Source organism: Choloepus didactylus, chromosome 6 (assembly GCF_015220235.1).
Source record: "Choloepus didactylus isolate mChoDid1 chromosome 6, mChoDid1.pri, whole genome shotgun sequence".
NCBI classification, from domain to species: domain Eukaryota; kingdom Metazoa; phylum Chordata; class Mammalia; order Pilosa; family Megalonychidae; genus Choloepus; species Choloepus didactylus.
In genome coordinates, this window is record NC_051312.1 from 20,627,614 (window position 1) to 20,649,271 (window position 21,658).

Sequence of the window (21,658 nt, forward strand, 5' to 3'; positions counted from 1 at the left end):
TGCAGGGTGAATGGAAGAAGTGGCATTAGGTCACCCATGATATGGTTTAGAGTCAAGTTTATGACAGAAAAATGAAATTTAGTAGACCATTCACAAGATTCATCCCCAAATCCAGGAGGGAGAGAATGGCAGCTTGGATTATGGTAACAGAAGGAAAAGATATATAACTTTACATGCACAATTTTGAGATAGTAGACTACAGGATTTGATTCTGTAACAAATTTGAGACATGAAAGACAGAAATGAACTTTGACTCCTTGATTCATGTTCTGCTCTTTTGTATGAATAATAGTGTAATTTAACTTTGATGGAGAAGGTGGAATGAGCAGTAAAGTATAATAAAGCTGAAAATAGCATTCCCTAGGGTTGCAAAGAGACAAAGACTTTAGTTCTTTTAAGAACTTCTCTTTGTAGCTGAGACATAAAGGAAACAGTTCCATGAAACACCCCTTAGCAGCATGGGGCAGGTGGGGACCCAGACAGTCTGCTGGAAAGACAAACAATGGCAGCTCCCACTCCAACTGCCCCTCAGCTGCTTAAACAACCATAGGATGGGGTGGAAGGGAAGCTGGTGCTTGACAGGATGAGGTTAGCTGAACCTGATCGGCCCCTTGAACACGTGAACAGGTGCCCCAGATCCAGTCCTGCAACTTTGAGGGAGCAGTTATAGCTGGTCTCCAAGCCCTTCCTTTCTGGCAGTCTGTAGTCTGTTGTTGACACAACATGACTCTGTACATTGCTCCTTTTCACCTGAAGTATCTACCTGTTCATTAACTTTCATCCTGTAACAAAGAATGTGAGGCTTGCTTGAGCACCTGGCTCCAAATCATTTTGGCCACCCTTTTTTGTGTCATTGGATAGTATACTTTGGCCTCAATTCCTAGAACATTTTGCTTTTTGTGCATTTCTTAAGTAATATTTTCATGAATATTTAAGTAGTTCCTTGAACAAGGGAAGGTGAGATATACAGTGATGCAATTTTGTTGGTATTCATGTCTCCTGGTTTATAATCACCAAGAGATTTGAGACAAATTATCTGTTTGCTTTCTCTTCTTAGAGTCTAGAGGCCGCCCACCTTCCTTGGTTCATGGCTCCTTTCCTCCTCCTTCAAAGCCAGCACAGTCACACTGCTCTGACCATTCTTCTGTAATCACATGGCCCTCCACCTCTTATCTCAGCTAGGAAAAGTTCTTTATAGGAATACTCTGATTAGGCAGGATTTACCTGGATAACCCAGGGTAATCTCCCAATCTCCGGGTCCTTAACTTTATCACATCTGCAAAGTTACTTTTTCCATGTTAGGTAACATTGCCCCAGATTCAGGGCATGAGAATGTGGACATCACTGGGGAGCCATTATTGTGCCTAATACAGAAATATACCTATAAGTGGTGTGGATGGGGGCTGTATGAAAATATTCCACATTAAAAGATAATTCAATTTATTTACTAAAATGGTTGCATTGGTTTATACTTACAACCCCAATATCTAATAGATCTTCATAAAAGCACTTAATATTGTCAGAATTCTTATCTTTTGCTGATCAAAAAGGTTTGAATTGGAATTTTAATATCATTTCCCTCTGCATTTCTTTGATGATAGTAATGTGGAGTATGCTTCAGATATATTTAGCCATTATTTACTCTTCTTTGGAATGTCTTCTGTTTCTTTTCACATTGCTGATTGTGTGTGTTTTTGATATATTTTTGATACAAATTCTATATTAGTTATCAGTATTGCAAACATATTTTAATAAATAGAAATTCTTAATTTTGATGAGCTTAAATTTTTCCTTTTTAAATGCTTAGACTTAAACTTTTCCTTACACGGCAGTAGGAAACCACAGTTTTAAAGCTTTTCTCAAACATGTAAATTTCCAATCCATTTAGGCTGTTAGAGAAAAAAATTGCAAACTGCTACTCTATAACTCTAGAGGTGCTAGAAAACTCTTCTATTTGGGCATGCTAAAGTCTCAACATGATTTTTTTCTCTCACAGATACTACTCAAACAATGGATCTGTGGAACCTTCAGGCCAAGGTGGGAGCTGATCTCATTATCTGGACATTATTTGGAACCCTCTTTTGTGCAGTGTTCCCAACCTTTCAAGTCATCCAGTAAATGGGTTGGAGCAGCATTCTCAAAGATGGTATATGTTGCCTCTAAAACTCAGAGTCTCACAAATATTGCTCCTCTTTCTTAGTGGTGGGAATTGTAAGCCCTAATATCTAATTAGATATCTGATATTGATGATCCAAACTATCCTTAGAGAGTGTCTCCTTTAGTCCCTTCAGGCCCAATATGGTGCAGTCAGTGACTTCACAAATTCTTGCAGTATCAGAATCTCTTGGGAAGCTTTTAAAAGTTTCCCTTTATGGATGTACTTAATCCAAATCCCTAGGAACTGCTATTAGAGACCTGTTCTTTTTAAAAGTCCCCAGGTGATACTGATGCAGCCAGTACAGTGTGATATTTGGGTAATATGAACACTGCTTATGTGATCACTTCATTTTTTTATTACTTATTAAAAATCAAACAAGGGTAAGACTCAGTACTAGGTGTAATGGAGCTACAAATTTTGATGTCAAGGGTCCACTTAAACATGTTTACTTCATGCCTCTTTGTACCCTGTTATGATTATTTCTGAGACCTTTGGAGTTCCACAGCTTATGTCCTGCTTGTTTGTTACTTTCTGGAGACTTTCTGGGTCATCCCAGTGTAGAAAGTAGCCAGATATTCAACATATTGTATGTATCTGTCAAAGTTGAATTCAAGAAAGAGAACCAAACAATGTATTTCAAACAGAAAGAGATTTAGTAAAGTGGATTTTATAGTTAAAAATATTTTTAAGTGACAGAGAAACAGATGACAGGAGCACATCAAGAGTGCTGAGGTTCAGAGGTCAGGAATCTGCCTTTAATATTTTGATGCTAATGAGTAGACCTTGGAATCCCCAGTCTGGTGATGGAACCACACCTAACCACACGTGTTTCTATTGCTTTGATGTGAGCCTTTGGCTCATTTCTACTTTCCAAATATCCCATGAGTAAATCTTATTTACATCCATAATGATAGGTGCAAGGACATACAACAAAGGTAGGTCTGAACTTTCCAGCTTTGCTAATTTGAAGAAGGGTGGAATGGAAGTTGAAAGGGACAATTCACAGTATCTGTCACCAAAAATCGGAGAATAATTTAAGGGCTACTACATTTTAGGAGAGTTCTCTTTCCATGGTTGTGTTTAGGCTTCTGCTTCAAAGATATATTCTCAGTCTTCATCTTACCTTGCACTCCAGCTACCTTTCTAGTTGGCTGTTTCAGGCTTCTGGATGCTATTCTAGTCTGCCAATGAGTCCTACATATTAATCCCTCTTTCCTCAGGAAATAGGATGTTTTTTGGGGGGCAGGGAATCAGATGTTTCTTTAGTCTCTTGCTAATTAATTGGAATAGCTAGCAGTAAATACCTGAAACTATCAAATTACAACCCAGAACCCATGAATCTTGAAGACAATTGTATAAAAATGTAGCTTATGAGGGGTGAAAATGTGATTGGGAAAGCAATATGGACCACACTCCCCTTTGTCTAGTTTATGGATGGATGAGTAGAAAAATGGGGGAAGAAAAGAAAAAAAAAAAGGCACCCAGTGTTCTTTTTTACTTTAATTGTTCTTTTACACTTTAATTTTTATTCTTATTATTTGTGTGTGTGTGGTAATGTAAATGTCAAAATTAATTTTGGTAATGAATGCACAACTATATAATGTTACTGTAAACAATTGAATGTACACTTTGTTTTGTATGACTGCATGATATATGAATATATCTCAATAAAAACAAATTAAAAAAATAAAAAAGGACATGCTTTAGTAATGGATGGCCTTAAGGGGTTTTCTTTCAGTGATACCAAGAATAAACATTGCTTCAAACCAAAAAAAAAAAAACGGTGTCTATTTCAGTAACAGGTCTCCAGTGGCCTTACAGGAGGCCGTCAGTGAATGTTTGTAAGTAAAAGTAAATGAATGAATGAAGAAATGATTCAATCATGCTTGGTCTTTATTTTCCTTCCTTCATCTGGATGCAAACAACCTAAAAGTCTAATTGATGATTCATGAAATAACATGTAATTATTCAACTTCAGACTATTCTAATTTTATATTGTTAGATAGGAACACTGTTTCTTTAATATATGCTAAAAATTGATAATCAATATCAGGCCAGAACCTACCATAGCTGATTCCACCTCTACAGAGGTAGTTGCTTTTGTTTATTTTTTGGAGAGCCAATTTCCTTTGGGATTTTGTTTATGTCACTCTGAATGCAAAGTACTAAGTGACTCTATTTTGCTGTTCATTCCGATGTTGGATGCTGGATACTTCCTTTCTTATCTGTAGAAAGTATTTTCTTAAAGGAAACTCAACATTTCTCCTCCAGGGCCTTAGGCCATTTTCATTCTCTGTCTCTAATGACTCAGTAGCAATGCCTGGAGGTTCTGGACATTGAAATATTTGGATCCACCCTGGTGTAAAAGGTCCTTTCCTATAATAATAGTCTTTTTGAAGGATATTCTATATTGACTTCAGCGTGTGTTTTTTTTTCTCTTCTCAGAATTTATGTGTGATATCATATTGAAAAATGCATCTTTTTCTCTCGCCCATTTCTCCTCATATTTTTACTCATAAGAACCTATGTTGGTCAGTTCATTAGAGACAGAAGCTTGTTCTTTCAACCATTTTTCATGATGTGTAATATTCAGGTTGGATTTTCTGTTGCTTACCCTTAATCTATACGTCAAAGCTTTTCTGTCAACACTTTTTCTTCCTGATTTAGAGGGCTTGTGGCCTCCATTGGAGTTCCCACTGATTTTCTGCAGTTTAAGCTCTCTGGATGGCTACTATTCAGTATTTAGATCCATCTGCATCCTAGATTCTTCCTCTCTATTAGAGAAAGAAATAGAAATTTGTTGCACCCACTTCACTTTCCCTAGGCAAGAATGATATAGATTCAGAATAAAGAGGTAACTAATGACAGAAATAAGTGTCTTCATATGTTAGGAAATGTCATTAACATGGGAATGTTGGTAAAAAATTGTCTGAGTCATAAAATGTTTCTGAAATAATAAATTTATTTTATACTTAGGATTGTGTGGAATTGGAAGAGAATTTAAGAGTTTCATTTTAGGTGATCAAGGGGCCTTGTAATTATAGAAAAATAATGTACTTTTAAGATTCACTATTTAATAGTTTTTAATATTTATTATATACAAAATGTTTACAGTGTTGTTATTCTTTGAGAATATATTTGAAATGTATTTGAACAAGTAAATACCTTGCACAATTCATACATGCTTTAAATATTTAGATACTCTTGATAAAGCTCTTCTTAATGGGGAGTGTTGATATGGTTCTAAATTATACACCAGAGAAAATTTGTACCAGTATATCTGTTACTATATTTCCTACATTCATTGATCTCATATATGGAAAGATAGAGTGCTGAAAAAAGTTGAGGGCATGTTCACAGCTTAAGAAACATTAAATTGTATTAACACATACCTAGTTCATGCTTGATGTGCTGAGTTTTAATAACTTGGGTCCAAACTAGAAGAATTTCTTCCTTATTGCTTTTAGAGCTTCTTTTACCTCCTTATTTCTCAAGCTATAGATCAGGGGATTCAACATAGGAATCACAATACCATAAAATATGGAGGCAATTTTCATATTCTCCTGGGAATTATTAGAATGAGGCTGTAAGTACATGTAAGAGAGGGTTCCATGGAAAATGGTGACTGCTGACAGGTGGGAGGCACATGTGGAGAAGGCTTTTTTCCTCCCTGAAGTAGAAGGGATCTTTAGGATAGTAGTTAAGATATTTATGTAGGAGATGATGATGACCAGCACAGTGGACATCAAGTTAAACCCCACAAAGACTGTTAGAAGCATGATGTTGATGTCAATTTTGGAGCATGAAAGGGCTAGAATTGGGGGAACATCACAGAAAAAGTGATTGATCATATTGGACTTGCAAAAGGACACTGAAAATGTAAAACCTGTTTGTACAGAAGAATTTATTGAGCCCATCAAATATGAACCAGCTACCAATTGGAGGCAGACTATTCGGGACATAACTATGGGATAGTGAAGTGGGTTACAGATGGCTACATAACGGTCCACTGCCATAGCAGCCAGGAGATAACAGTCATTTGTTGCAAATGCTGCATAAACCCATAACTGCATTACACACCCCATGAATGATATTGATTTGTTTTCTGACATAAACTTTTGCAACATCTTGGGTGTGATTGCAGAGGTATAACAGATATCAACAAATGCCAAATGTTGTAGGAAAAAGTACATGGGTGTTTGAAGTCTGGAATCTGCTTTGATAAGTAGGATCATTCCAATATTACCCACGATGGAGGTCATGTAGATCAGTAGAAATACAAGTAAGAGGACAAGCCTAATCCTGTGTTGGGCACCAAATCCCAGAAGAATGAATTCAGTCACTTCAGTGCAATTTCCATGTGTCATGGCTGCCAATGTCTAAGAAAGTCCAAGAAAAGAAGGGAGATCTTTTTAACTTCCTGAAATTAAAATACTCTTAAAGTTATATGTCACTTTTTTTGACTTGGATTTTCATGGTAAACATTCACAATAGTATTTATTGCCTTTCAATTTTGTTTTGTACTTTCTTGATTTGAAATTATGAGAAAGCAGTTATAGTTTAGCCATGGTTCATTTTCAAAATTAAGAAGATTTTCATAGAAGACAACTGACTATTAATATGTGTGGTTCTAACAAACATGGAACAGTTTCCCCACCATATTAAACATATATCAATATTGGCTTAAAGTACTGTGCAAATATGACTATGTATCTTTTACAATGACTTATTATTTTTCTTAGATATTTGTCACAGTGATCCAGGTCCAAATTCTTGACATTAATAACTTAGAGAGGAGTTTTCTGTGAGATATCTTTTAGGTTCAGATGAGTTTCAAGGCTACTTTCAAGAGTATCTTTCTTTGAGCTATTATCATAAGAACATCTTGATAACATTCTTTATAAGCCATGTAGATTTCATATATATATTTATATATCCATTTATATATCTATATCTTTATCTATATTTCTATATATATCTATGCCCATATGTATACATCTGAGTAATTGTCTTGCATGTCCCATTAAATTGCAAGGAAAATCACCTTGTAACAATTTCTTTGCTTTTCTACTACTGGTAATGCTTCCTTTGTACTTGTAATGTATATAGCTGACATGATTTCATGGATGATTTTTCATATACTGTAATCCCTGAATTTTTTACTCCAATGTCTTAATTCTTAAACATCATTCTATATTGCTATCATCACTTATTGTGGAGCAGTGTCTCATAGACCCTCGGTATGGCAAAGATTGGCTTACTGCTCATTAGCAAGTGTCTTTTGTTATGGGCTCAGAACTGCACCAAACTTCTAATTGCACCACGATAATGGATGACCAGGTTACCAAGTTCTGCTCACTGGAACATGGGAAAAATAATATATATTATTTCAAGGCTGAATTGCCCCCTCTAGCCAAGCAAAACCAATTCCCATAAGATTTTCAATTCCCTTTCTTCCTCATGTGTTGGGTGAATATTGCATTTGGAGAATTTTGGAATCCTTATTTTAGATTTGCTAGGTGATTTATAGGATGCCTGGTTAAACTTGAATTTCAGATATACTGCAAATAATCTTTTAGTATAAGTGTTGCCTAAATATTGCTTGGGACATTATTATAGTAGAAAATTACTTACTGTTCATCTGAAATTCATATTTAATTAGGCATTTTGCATTTATACTTGCTAAGTGGCAACCCTATATACATTGCTCTGACTGAAAACTGGGTTCCTGAATGTTCACGGACCAGAGTACCCCACCAGCAACCCCTTACACCACAGGATTTTTAATATACTTTATTATTATTATTTTTTAAATTAGAGTAGTTGTCAGTTTATAGCAAAGATACGTAAAAAATCCAACATGCCCATAACCCCCCTATTGTTGACACTTTACATTAGTGTAGCACCTTTGTTAAAACTGAAGAAAGAATATAAAACATGACTGTTAACTATAGTCCATGGTTTACATTAGGCATTTTCCCATATTCCACTTATTATGAACACCTTGTAATAGTGTCATATATTTGTAGTAATTCATGAATGAACATTCTTATATTTGTACTATTAACCACAGTCATTGCCCACAAGGTTCAGTCTGTTACACCATTCCATGTTTTATCCTCTAACTTTCCTTCTAGTAACATACATGACCCAAAACTTCCCCTTTCAACCACATTCACAAACATAATTCATTGCTTTCATTATAATCACAGTAATGTGCTACCATCACCACTATCCATTTTCCAACATTTACAATGAGACTAAATAGAAGTTTTGCACAATTAAGTATCACCACCCCATTTCCACTCCCATTTCAATCCTCTGGTAATCTATATTCTAGATTCTAATTCTATGAGTTTGCTTATTATAATTAGTTTATATCAGTAAGATCACATAATATTTGTCCTTTTGTGTCATCCTTATTTCCCTCAACACTATTTCTTCTACTTACATCCATGTTGTCACATGCAACAGGAATTCATTCCTTCTTACAACTGAATAATATTCCATCATATATTTTGTTTATTCATTCATTGGTTGATGGACACTTGGGTTGCTTCCATCATTGGGAAATTGTGAATAATGCTGCTTAAAAATATGGAACACTTCTGAATTTGCATGTCATCCTGTGCAGAGGCCATGCTAACTTTCTCTATCATTCCATTTTTAGTATATGTGCTGTCAAAGCAAGCACCCCCCATTGGATTTTATGTGAATGGAATGACTATTTGATAAAGACTTGGGGTTTCTTTACTCTAGCAGCTAGACTTATTTTAACAAACACTTATTGAAATTATGTATTTGAATATTTATAAACTACCTTGAGCCTTCTGTGACATGTAATTCTTATACTGTTAAGGTAAGAACCAAGTTCTGTGAGTTGTGAGACTGTTGTACAGTTCAGAATGCACCATTTAGAAAAAAACAAAGGAAAAAGAAGAATAATTCATACATTTCAAAGTGTTTTCCTGTTCTTCCACTCTATATCCTGGAATACTGTAATTTTGTTAATTGTGTGCAGTTTTGAAATTAAGCATTTAAAGAAGGTCTCTAAACATAACCAGTACAATGGGCAAAAATAGCAAAATCAAGTGGCAGTTGTAACTGGGTTGTGTAGCTGCAAAATAATAGGATAAATTCTATACATGTTATTCAAGCAAAATATTAATATTTTACCTGAAACTTTACATCTAAAAGAAAATTGCCCTATTCAAAATGCTTTGGACTTGGTACAGTTAATGTCAACAATAATGGTTTTAATCAAATTGTGTTTGAGAGGTCTTGTTTGGTAGTTGTTTTCAGAATATGGACTTTCTTCTTGAATATAAATCAATAGTGCAATTTAATTCTTGAGAGGTTTTCAAAACAAATGTGAAAACAAAATTGGCAGAATTACTTTTGAAAATTCCTTAACCTTCTGCAGCAAGTGAGTAATGTAAAAGATAGTGAGAAAAACAGGACTGTTCAACACACCTGCAAATACTAGCTAAAATATACCAAAGGTGATTGTAAGGTAATACCTAGTTCATTAGCAGGAAAGAAAAATGCTTATCAGCTAAAGAAAGAAAAGGAACCTGCGAAGTGTGGAGGTCCTGGGTGGATGCAATGACTGCCCAAAGGAATTTTCCACCACAGGAATTTAGACATTGAGAGACAGAACTAAAAGAGGGATGGGGAATGATTATGGATACACAAAGTGTAGATGGAGCCAAATGTAGTGTAGACACTTGCGGTTTACGTACTCAGTGAAGAATAGCTTAGAAAGTCACTGACAGATTGCAATACAATGGCAACAATAACAAAACAAATGTGCACACCCCAAGGATGCACACTGAAGGACTTAATTCATCTGGATATATGAGTGCAGGTGACTGAACAGGAAAAGAGTTCCAAAATTCAACAAAGCTCAACAAAAGTAAAGCATATTTATTTAAATGGTGCTGGATTGACTTTACAAGATGTTAAAGAAACAACGGTTTTAACCATTTTTAGCGTTAAAAGCTCTCAGTTTGGTCCAAAAAAATTAAAAATCTGATACATTGCAAACAATGTGCAGAGACTGTAAAATCTGTAATCATTATGTGAGTGGCATTCAGAGTCTTCAAGATATGATTGTCAGTGTTTGGGTTGATTCTCTGTGGTAAATGTCATAGTTAATAGTGTCCAAAAGGAGATGCAAACCAAATACTGTTTAACTTAACTGAAGGAAATATCTCAGAAGGTTTGAGGATCTGGAAATGTTTTTTAAAGTAAGTGGCATCTAATTTGACTCTAGACATATTTTTGTGATTGTACCAGGTGGAAACCACAACTGCCCAGGAAGGCAACTCCAAATTGAAGAATGTTGCCCAAAGCAAGGAGGAGAGGAAAAATAGACCCAGAATTTTATACAATTAGGGTAGTATTGCTCTAATTAGCCATAGTTTTCCACATTAAACTACAAATGGCTTTTTCTGTACCCTTTTCAGAGATATTCATAACTTAAACAAATGTTGAGCCTAGAATTGGTTTCTCTTTACTCTAAATGTTACTGGTTATTAAGACAAATTAATTTCCCTAAAACATTTACTAGGCATTGACAACAGATGAGCCATTACTTTAGGTTCGGAAAGTCTGAAGTGTTCCTAACTCACCCATTTGGCACTTTGCTGCTCTGTTTCCGCTTCCGATTTTCTGAAGGTGAAATGTTGCATAAAACCAAAGATAAACTTCCTGGTGAATTTCTCCAACTTCTGTTCTGGTATTTTCCTTCAGACACTGTGTACTTAGAAAAAATATGCAACAGGAGTTACTTCTTTAAGTTATATTCATTTTAGAATATTCCTTTCTAAAACCTGCTGCAGGATGGTGGCACCCAAGATGATAATGTAGCTTCTGCTACAAACAGGGTGTTTATTTTGGGGCTTGTAATATAAAGACTTATTCCCAAGAGAATTTCAGACTCTTGAGGCTGGTTTGAATGCATAGTGTTGAGATTCCCAATTGAGACCTTATTTTAATTTCTTTTTTAACTTTCAAGTTTCTTTCCTTTGGGATAGTGCCTTGTTTGCCTTCATGAACTTAGGGACTATCTCTGGTTTGGGATTCTGAAAACATGGCTTGGATTCCTGGATCTGCTTCCTCTAAACTTCAGTTTCCTCATCTGTAAAGTAGGTACAATGACACCAGACATGGCTGGGTTGGTGTGTTATAAAAGCAAGGAAGGAATACTCATGCATGCACATTTTGGACTCGGAGCACTTTGCAAATGAAAACATTTATCATTGTTAGAATTCTACAAATCCAATTACTTACTTTGCTGCTGCAGCTGTTATCTTTGTCACATACTTCAAAGATTTTTCCAAAGCCACAATTGAAGCTTGTGTCCCCAGCATCAGTAAAGAAAGATAGGTCATGTGCTTTTTGAACTTGATTCAATCCATGCCTCACTTTGTTAACCCCCTGGTAATTAGCAGAAACACTTTCACAGGCATTACCCTGTAGTTCTAGACCATCTCTTCAGAGAGCTCTTTAAGTATCCTGCATGAACTCAACTGCCAAGTGACTCCATGGAATTGAATCCCTTCTGTCCAGTGGTATAGATGTTCTGCAAGGAGTCTGACTGAACCCTAAAAGCTTGTCTTAAATCCATAGTTTATTTTGTTTTCAATTATAATTGGAAATGGCTGTCTTCCTTGATCTTTCCAGGGGGACCTGTTAATAAGACTCTATGGCAAAGGGGTTTAAATCATGAACTCTCAGAGTCATTTTGCCTTGGTTCAAATCCTGTCCCGCTGCTCTTAAATGAGTGAACATGGCCCATTTATTGAACCTCTTTGGGATATCAGACTTTTAGGTTTCATGGGTTTAAGTATTGAATCATTCATTCACTTATTTAAATAATGTTTATGAAATGCTCACTACATTTGAATTTGTTCCCTGAATTTCCACCAAGCACCAGGCACTGTTCAGGTTGCACTTTACTTGACGAAAAGTTGACTATACTAGAAGGCAATCCAGGCAGAACCTGCTGTAGATATCATATATCACCTCATTAAACATCCCACTATATTTTGACCACTGATGTTCACAGTCACCCTTTCCTCAAGTCCTAAGCATGCCTAATGGAAGTTAGAATCATCAGTTTTAAACCTAATGAGGACTTTGCTTTTTCCTTCCCCAAGAACATTGTCCATACTTGCTAAACTTCTACATGAGGTCTTTATTAGAATTCCTCACTAAAGCCCAGTTCATGCTATTTCTCTTTCATATGCTCTCCATCCTCATAGTCACTGCCTTACTTCACAGTAAGTTTGTTAGTTTAGTTTAGGATTACAGCAGTAGTCTCCTAAATATTGTCCTTCTCGTAAGTCTTACCATCTTACAAAAATGCACATTGTATCTTCCTGGGATGAATTCCTTCAATGATTACAGAGGTCTTTCAGGGAAAAGTTTGAACTACTTGGCCCAACACCCAAAGCCCTTCACAATTTGTACAATGCTGTCAGCTCCAACCTTACCACCAGCACTGATTTAATGATTTAAGTGCTTACAACTTATTGTAACAGAAGAGAATAAAATTCTATGAGAAGTGAAAAAAATAACATAAAAAATTGATGGCTGAGCTTTGGGCTTTCTGCTTCATGGATATTTTCTCAGTCTGCATCTTGCCTTGCCCTTTGGCTACCTCTGTAGTTGGTTGTCTCAGTCTTCTGGCTGCTATTCTAGTCTGTGAATGAGTCCTACATCTTAATCCCTCTTTCTTTTGGAAATAGGTTTTTTGGGGGGAAGGAATTCAGATGTTTCTTCATTCTCTTGCAAGACGTAGTGTCTGTTTCCATTACTAATCTCCAGTGACCTTAAAGGAAACCCTCAGTAAATATTTGTAATGGCAATTAAATAAATGAATAAATGAAGAAATGATTCAATCCTGCTTGGTCTATTTTTTCCTTCCTTCCTCTGGACCCAAACATCCTAAAAGTATAATTGATGACTCATGAAATAGTGTGTAATTATTAAATTTCAGACCTTTCTATTTTACACTGGTAGAAAGGAACTCTCTCTCATTAATATATGCTAACAGTTGCTAATCAATCTCAGGCTAGATCCTAGCACAACTGATTTTACATTCACATAGGAGATGTTGAAATTTTTTTCTATTTGTTGGAGAGTTATTTCCTCTTGGGATTTCCTTTATGTCATTACTGAATACAAAATACTAAGTGATTCCCTATTTTGCTCTCCATTCCCATGTTGGTCATTGGATACTTCCTTTCTTACATGTAGAAAGGGTTTTCTTAAGTGGAACTCGACCTTTCCCCTCTAGGACCTCAAGCTAACCTTTGTCTACTTTTCTAATGACCATCCAGCAGTGTCTGGAGGTTCTGGGCCTTGAAGGTACTTGGACCCATCCTGGGGTTGGAGGTGCTTTCCTTAAAAAATAGTATTTTTGGAAGAGAGTCTATATTAACTTCAGGTTTTTTTTTCTCTTCTCTTAGAATACAAGTGGGATATCATATAGAAAAATGTATAGTTTTTCTCTTCCCCAGTACTTCTCAAATTGTTACTTATAAATACATTTATTTTTGGTCAGTTTATTGTACTACCTAGTGTTACTTTGATGGGAAACTTGTTCTTTCAAGCATCAAGCAGATAGTTTGGCATCTGCCATATTCAGGTGGGGCTTTCCATTGCCTACCCTCAACCTATTTGTCACAACTTTTCTGTCAACTCTTTTTTTCTTTCTGATTTAGAGCACTTGTGGTCTCCATTGGAGTTCCCACCCAGTTTCTGCAGTTTAAACTATCTGAACTAAAATGAACGGTATGTATCTCATAAATGGATGGCCACCATTTAGAATTTTAGATCCATCTACATTCTAGATTCTTCCTTCCCACTAGAGAAATAAATAGAAAATTGTTGCCCCACTTCCATTCTGCTAGTTCAAGAAAGAGATTCAGAATAAAGAGGCAACTAATGACAGAAATCAGTTTTTGCAAGTGGTAGGAAATGTCATTAAAATTAGGTAGAAAATAGCCTGAGTCATAAAATGCTTCCTAAATAATTAATTTAGTTTACATTTAGGTTTGTTCAAAATTGGAAGAAAATTCAAAGGAACTTCATTGTAGATGATTAAGAGAACATGGATAATGGAAAATAATTAACTTTTAATATTAACTTTTTCACAATTTTTAATAATTATCATATACAAATAAGAGTACTTCTCCTCTTTAAGAATATATTTGAAATTTATTTGAACTATTAAATACTTTGCAAAATTTATACATGCCTTAAATATTTAGATAGAGTTGAAAAAGTTCTTCTCCACAGGTAGTGTCAGATATGTTTCTCAACTATATTTTAGGGAGAATTAGTCCCAGGAGATCTTCTTACTATATTGCCCACTTTCTTAGATCTTACATATTGAAAGATGGAGTGCTGATCAAAGTTGAGAACATGTTCTCAATTTAAGAAAAATTAAATTGGATTAACAAGTATCTGCTGGTTGCTTGATGTGCCAAATGTTAATAATTTGAGTCCAACCTAGAAGAACTTCTTCCCTATTACTTTTAGAGCTTCTTTTACTTCCTTATTTCTCAAGCTGTAGATCAGGGGGTTCAACATGAAAATCACAATTCCATAAAATATGGAGGCAACTTTCATATTCTTCCCAGAATTATTAGAACAAGGCTGTAAGTACATGTAAGAGAGGGTTCCATAGAAAATGGTGACTGCTGTCAGGTGGGAGGTACATGTGGAGAAGGCTTTTTTTCTCCCTGAAGTAGAAGACATCTTTAAGAGGGCAGATGGGATATACATATAAGAGAAGATGACAACTGACACAGTGAACATGAAGTTAAACCCCACAAAGACAGCAATTAGCATGATATTGATGTCAGTGTTGGAGCAAGAAAGGGCAAGAATTGGGAGACCATCACAATAAAAGTGATTGATGGTGTGGGTGAGATATCTTTAATGTTCACATATATTTCAAGGATACTTTCAAGACTGTATTTCTTTGTACTACTGTTATTGACACATCTAGGTGACACTCTTTATAAGCAATATAGATTTCATATATATGAATATTTCATATATCATTTCCACATGTATTTATCCATATACATATTATGAATATTAGACCTGCATGACCTATTGCATTGTTTTTCTTTTTGGTATAATCTAGCTATAGGAAACTCATCTTGTAACAGTTTCTTTGCTTTCCTACTTTTGGTAATGCTACCTCTGTACCTATTATGTATGCAGCTGACATGAATTCATGCATGAGTTTTCATATACTGCAAACCCCAAACTCTGTGTCTCCACTGTTTTATTTCTAAACTTCATTCTCTATTGCTAAACACCAATCATTGTGGAGTGGTGTGTCATGGATCCCTGGTATGGCACAGAATGGCTTGACACTCATTAACATGTATCTTTTGTTATAGGCACAGAATTTCACCAAACTTCTAATCACATCTGAAAAATAATGCATGGTCATGGTATCAAGTTTTCCTCAGTGGAACACAGGAAAAGTGTTGTATGTTACTTCAAGGTTGAATTGCTCTCCCCAGCCAAACAGAACCAACTCTCATAAGACTTTGAATTCCCTTTCCTCCTCATCTGCTGGGTGAATATTGCATTAAGGGAACATTAGTAGCCATATTTTAGATTTACTAGATGATTTATAGGATGCCCAGTTAAATTTGAATTTCAGACATACTACATTTATTTTTTTTAGTGTAGTGTTTCCTAAATATTGCATGGGACTACTTACAGTAAAAAATTATTCACTGTTCCACTGCAATACATATTTAACTAGGCATCTTGCATTTATGCTTGCTAATTATAAATTGCTGTGGTTCTCTCCTTCAGGCTGGGTTCCTGAATGACCACAGACCACAGTGGTCCTACCAGCAGCCCCTTCTTCCATTGGATTTTTTCATATACACTTTTTATTTTTATTTTTTTTAATTAGGAAAGTCTAAGATTTACAGAAAAGTCATGTAAAGAATCCAACATGCCCATATAACTCTATTGTTGACACTGTGCATTAATGTGGTATCTCTGTTATAATTGTTGAAAGAATATTAAAACATTCCTGTTAACCATAGTCCATGGTTTTACACTAGGTGCATTTTCCCTATATTCCACCCTAGGATTAACAGCTTGTAATGGTGTCATATATTTGTAATAATTCATGAAAGAACATTCTTACATTTGTAGTATTAATCACAGACTATTATCCACAACAAGATTCACTGTGTTATACAGTCCCATGTTTTATCTCCAAACTTCCTTCTTGTAACTTATGCGACTCAAAACTTCCCTTTTCAACCACATTCACAAACATAATTTCAGAGCTGTTTATTATGATCAGAATATGTTCTACCATTACCACAGTCCATTTCCAAACATTTATAATCAATCTACATAGAAATTCTGCACAAATGACGCATCACCTCCCTATTGTCTACCCCTGTTTAAAACCCCGGTGTCCTATATTCTAGATTTTAATTCTGTGTTTACTTATTATAATTAGTTCAGATCAGTGAGATCATACAATATTTATCCTTTTGTGTCATGCTTATATCACTCAACAATATGTCTTCTTGGTTCATACATGTTGTCACATGCACCAGGACTTCGTTCTTTCTTACACCTGCATAATATTCCATTGTACATGTATACCAAATTTTGTTTATCCATTCATTGGTTGATGGACACTTGGGTTGCTTCCATCTTTGGGAAGTTGTGAATAATGCTGCCAAAAAGTATGGAATGCTTCAGAATGTTTCAGAATGCTTCATCCTTGTGCAGGGTCCATGCTAACTTTCTCTGTATCGCTTCAACTTTGGTATTTGTGCTGACAAAGTGAGCATCCACCACTGGATTCTATATGATTGGGAATGGCTATTCTTTAAGTCACTGAGATGTGGGGTTTATTTATTGTAGCAGTTAGTCTTATTTTAACAAACTCTCATTGCAATTACATTTTAATGATGTTTTTGAATATTCATAAATTATCTGAGTTGTGGGTTTGTTGTATGCTTCAGAATGCATCATTTAGTAAAAAAAAAAAATAAAGAAGAAAAGAAAAGAAAAGCATAATTGATACATTTCAAAGTGTTTTCCTGTTCTTCTACTCCTTATCCTGGAATATTCTAATATTTGTGATTTTGGTAGCTATGAAATTAAGTATTTAAAGAAGGTCTCTAAACCTAACCAGTACAATGGGCAAAAATAATAGCATCAAGTGGCAGTTGTATCTGGTTTGTGTAGCCGCAAAATAATAGGATCAATTCTATATATGTTATTCAAGCAAAATATTAATATTTTAACAAAAACTTTACCTTTAAATAAGTATTGTACTGGTCAAAGTGCTTTGGATGCAGAATATTTAATATCAGCAAATAATTCTTTTAGCCAAATAGTGTTGAAGAATTCTTGTTTGGCAGTTGTTTTCAGAATGTGGATTCTTTTCTTGAATATAAATCAGTAGTGCAATTATTTCATCCTTGGAAGTTATCCAAAACAAGTGTGAATTAAAATGGGAAGAATTAATTACTTTTGAAAACTCCTTCAATCTTCTGCACCAGGCTGAGTAATGTATAAGATGTAAAAAGCACCTTGAAAGGCTAGATAAAATATACCAAAGATGATTGTAAAGTAATACCAAATTCACAGGCAGGTAGGGAAAGTGCTTATGAGCTACAGATTGCAAAGGAACCTGCAAACCAGTGTGGAGGTCCTGAGATGAGACTTGGGCTGCCTGAAGGTCTTTTTCCCATCACAGAAATGTAGACCTTGATTTAAAGAGGTAAGTGAGGAAGGGGAATGATGGTTTGGATATACAGAGTGTATGGACCCAGATATGGTGTAGACTCTTGAAGGGTTACAATCTCAGTGATGAATGTCTTATAAAAAAATTTCTGATGGATTGTAATACAATGGCAGCAACAACAAAACAAATGTGCACACCCCAAGGATCCACGTTAAAGGACTTTGTTGATTCTATATGACTGCAGGTGATGTTGATCAGGAAAATGTTTCCAAAATTCAACAAAACTCAACAAAAATAAAGTAGTTTTATTTAAAGAAGCCACACCTCCTTTACAAGTTGTTAGAGAATCAAGGGCTTCAACCATTTTTTAGGATTCATAAGTGTGAATTCAGTAGAAAGGAAAAAATGAACATCTGATACTTTGAAAACAATGTGCAGAGAGTGTAACATCTATACTGGTGAATAAGTTATGTTCAGAAACCTCAAGATATTACAATCAGTTTTTGGTTGATTTACTGTGCTAAAAGTCAGAGCTAGTAGTGTGCAAATGGACAGGCAAACCAAGATTGTTTGACTTTAAGGAAAGATCTCAACTGATTAGAGTGCCTAGAAACATTTCCTGTAATTAATGGCTTTAAATTTGGTTGCAGAAATATTTTTGATTGTACCAGGTTGAGCTTCTAACTGCCAGGGGAGGCAACTCTAAGCAGAGGAAGTAACTTGAGTAAAAGCATGGTCATATTGTCCCACAAACTAAGGGTTAGAGGCAAAATGGACTCATTTATATGCAGTTAGGATGGTGTTGCTCCAATGAGCAGCAGTTTCTACATTAACCCACAAATGACTTTTCCTGTAACCCTTTCAGAAATATTAACTATAGCAAAATTTGAAACTAGACCTGACTTCTCCCTTTCCCCTTGTGTTAGCTGTAACTGACAAGAATTATTGCACCAAGAAAACTCCTATTGAGTATGGACACCCAAGTGTTTCTAACTTACTCCATCTGCAGATGTTGCTAGTTCATTTCCACTTTTGATTTCCTGGATGTGGAGTGCTGCAAAAGACCAAAGATAAAATGTTTGGTGAATTTCATCAACTTCTATTCTTGTATTTTTCTTCCAAATACTACAAGAATTGTGTCCACTGAAGAAAAGAACCATAGCAGTCGCTTTTTAAAAATTCTGTCTATGTCAGAATATCCCCTTCTAAACCTGCTGTAGGCTGATGACTCCCAAGAGGATGTTTGGCATCTGCTGCAAACAGGGATTTATTTTCAGGACTGTGGGATTAGGACCTATTCTCATGGGAATTTCCAACTCTGAGGCCGAGTTGAATATCTAGAGTTGAGATTCTCTTTTAAGACAACTTATTTTTTCTTTTCCTTTTTTTAATTTCAAGTTTCTATCTTTAGGGATTTTGCATTTTGTTTCCTTCCATGAGCTTAGGGACCATTATCCCAGCCCAGGACAGGTCCTGGACTCTGAAAACATGGTTTTGAATCCTAGGTCTTCCACAATAACTCTCCATGTCTTCCAGAATAAAGTTCAAACTCCTTGGCTCAGCATAGTAGGCTCTTCCCCATTTGCCCACTGCTGTCTGCTCCTGCCTTACCTAAGCAACACTGCTGCCCTTCAAAGGCAGGCTGTTTGCTGGAATGCCTTCTGAAACTCTCTGCCTCCTGCTTCCATCAGTTTTTCAATGACCTTTCACCCTTCTCTTGATTAATTCATACTCATCTTTTGACTCTTGGCTCAAGGAAATGTACATCTGGTCCCTCCCTCACCCCTTGAAACTTGGATCATCCTTTCTTCCCATCATCAATGGGTGTATGTCTATAGTTTTTCCCTGTGTGCTAATTACCACTGTGAATCACTTGTTTACACTGGAGGGTGAGCTCCTTGATGGCAAACTTACTTGTTTGTTTTTGCATAGGTCATTCCCAGCAAGGTGTCTGGTACTAACATGCATTCAAAGCTTTGTGGAATCAATGAATGATCATATGTGAATTCAGGAGGCATGGTATCTGATAGGGAAATCTACACCTTTTAATTTTTGGTGACAACTACTGGGCCCACAAAACCAACACCAAAAACTACAAGATTGCTTACTGTAGGCTTGCTATTTTGAAGAACCAGGCTAAAGGTTTCATATGTAATGTCTTCTTCAATCAAAAACACAATCCTATGAGTAGTGACTGTTATTATCTGCATTTTACAGATGAACAAGCTGAGGCTCAGAGAAGTGAATTGATGGGTACGGCCACACTGATAGTATAGGATGAAGGTGGGATTGAAATAAACCTTGGTCACCAGGCTGATAAGAACTGATAAGAAACAAAATTGAGAAATCTTCAATCTTTTTGAGGAAAACTACAAATTCTGTGATTTTACATTAATGTGTCCTATATTAATGCAATGGATGTTATTGAACACCTACTATGTGTCAGGCACTGCTCTAGACACTGGAAACACACAGGAAGCAAGAACTCACATTGTGATGTGTGGACTTTGCATTTTGGTGTGGGAGGTGGGTGGTGGCAGAATGCAGATCAAGAAACCCATCAATGAGCAAGATAATTTCTGAAGAGATAAGTGCTATAAGGAAAAGAAAATAATCTGGAATGATGCATCTCTCAGGTTGAGGCTAGCTGATCCCTGGTCAGCCCCCTGGGGACATGTGCATGTGCCCCAGTATCAGTCCTACAGCTTTGAGAGAGCAAGAGTAGTTGGTCTCCCAATCCTTCATTTATGACAGTCTATAGAATCTTATTAGGCAGAATAACTAAGGCACAGTGATCCTTTTCACTTGAAACACCTACCTGTTTATTACCACTCCATTATGCAATAAAAAGAATGTGAGGCTTACTTGAATACCTGGCTTGGATTCATTTTGGTCACCGTCTATTTGTCAGCTGATACTATGCTTTGACCCTCGATTCCTAGAACTATTTTTTACTGGGGCATTTTTTGAGCTAGTAATATTTCCATGTATGTTTAAGCTGTCCCATGAACAGAGAAAAGTGAGATATATAGAGCTACCATTTTCTTGCAGTATTCTGTTTTCCAAATAATGCATGCCTCCTGATTTCCCTAACACCAAGTGAATTTGTTACAAATGGAAGAAGGGGCTGAGCATTCACTCATTCAACAGTTCTTGATTTAATTCCAGCATATTCTAAGCATTGGGTATTTGACAATCAACAAGAGATAAATTTCTGCCCTCATGAAGCTTAGATTCTGGTAGGGGGTCCATATATGAAATACTATTCAAATTATTCAATTATTGAGGGCATCCAGACCTATACATACAAGTTAATCCATCTGGTTATGAAACCTATTAGAACGTCAAAGCTAGGTGAAATCCTAGTGCTCTTCTAGTCGAACTCCGTAATCTTATTTGGCACATGATAAAATAAATGCACAGAGGCCAAAGTAGAGCAGGTATTGTAACTAGTGCTTATTCCACATGCCCACACCAACTCCTTAGAGCTCTTGAGACCTTAGTTGTTGCTACTGTTGTTTTTTTTTTTTTTTTTTTTTTTTTTTTTTTTTTTTTTTTAATCATCATTTTATTGAGATATATTCACATACCACGCAGTCATACAAAACAAATTGTACTTTCGATTGTTTACAGTACCATTACATAGTTGTACATTCATCACCTAAATCAATCCCTGACACCTTCATTAGCACACACACAAAAATAACAAGAATAATAATTAGAGTGAAAAAGAGCAA

At 35.8% G+C, this 21,658-nt stretch overlaps 1 protein-coding gene and 2 non-coding genes across 3 annotated transcripts; all 3 read right to left on the reverse strand.

Moving 5' to 3' along the window:
• Positions 1-5,595: 5,595 nt before the first annotated feature.
• On the reverse strand, positions 5,596-6,525 carry LOC119538236 (olfactory receptor 5AK2-like). Its single transcript, XM_037841062.1, has one exon. The coding sequence runs from the start codon at positions 6,523-6,525 to the stop codon at positions 5,596-5,598; it is 930 nt and encodes a 309-aa protein (XP_037696990.1).
• A 2,224-nt stretch (positions 6,526-8,749) lies between these two features.
• Positions 8,750-8,852, reverse strand: LOC119538885. The gene has a single exon (XR_005217673.1). It is a non-coding gene; the product is annotated as a U6 spliceosomal RNA (small nuclear RNA).
• Positions 8,853-16,907: 8,055 nt separating this feature from the next.
• LOC119538894 lies at positions 16,908-17,019 on the reverse strand. The gene has a single exon (XR_005217680.1). It is a non-coding gene; the product is annotated as a U6 spliceosomal RNA (small nuclear RNA).
• Positions 17,020-21,658: the final 4,639 nt, after the last annotated feature.

Bases quoted from the DNA above. Each gene is read 5' to 3' on its own strand.
- LOC119538236 (XM_037841062.1), bottom strand. From the start codon at position 6,525: ATGACACATGGAAATTGCACTGAAGTGACTGAATTCATTCTTCTGGGA.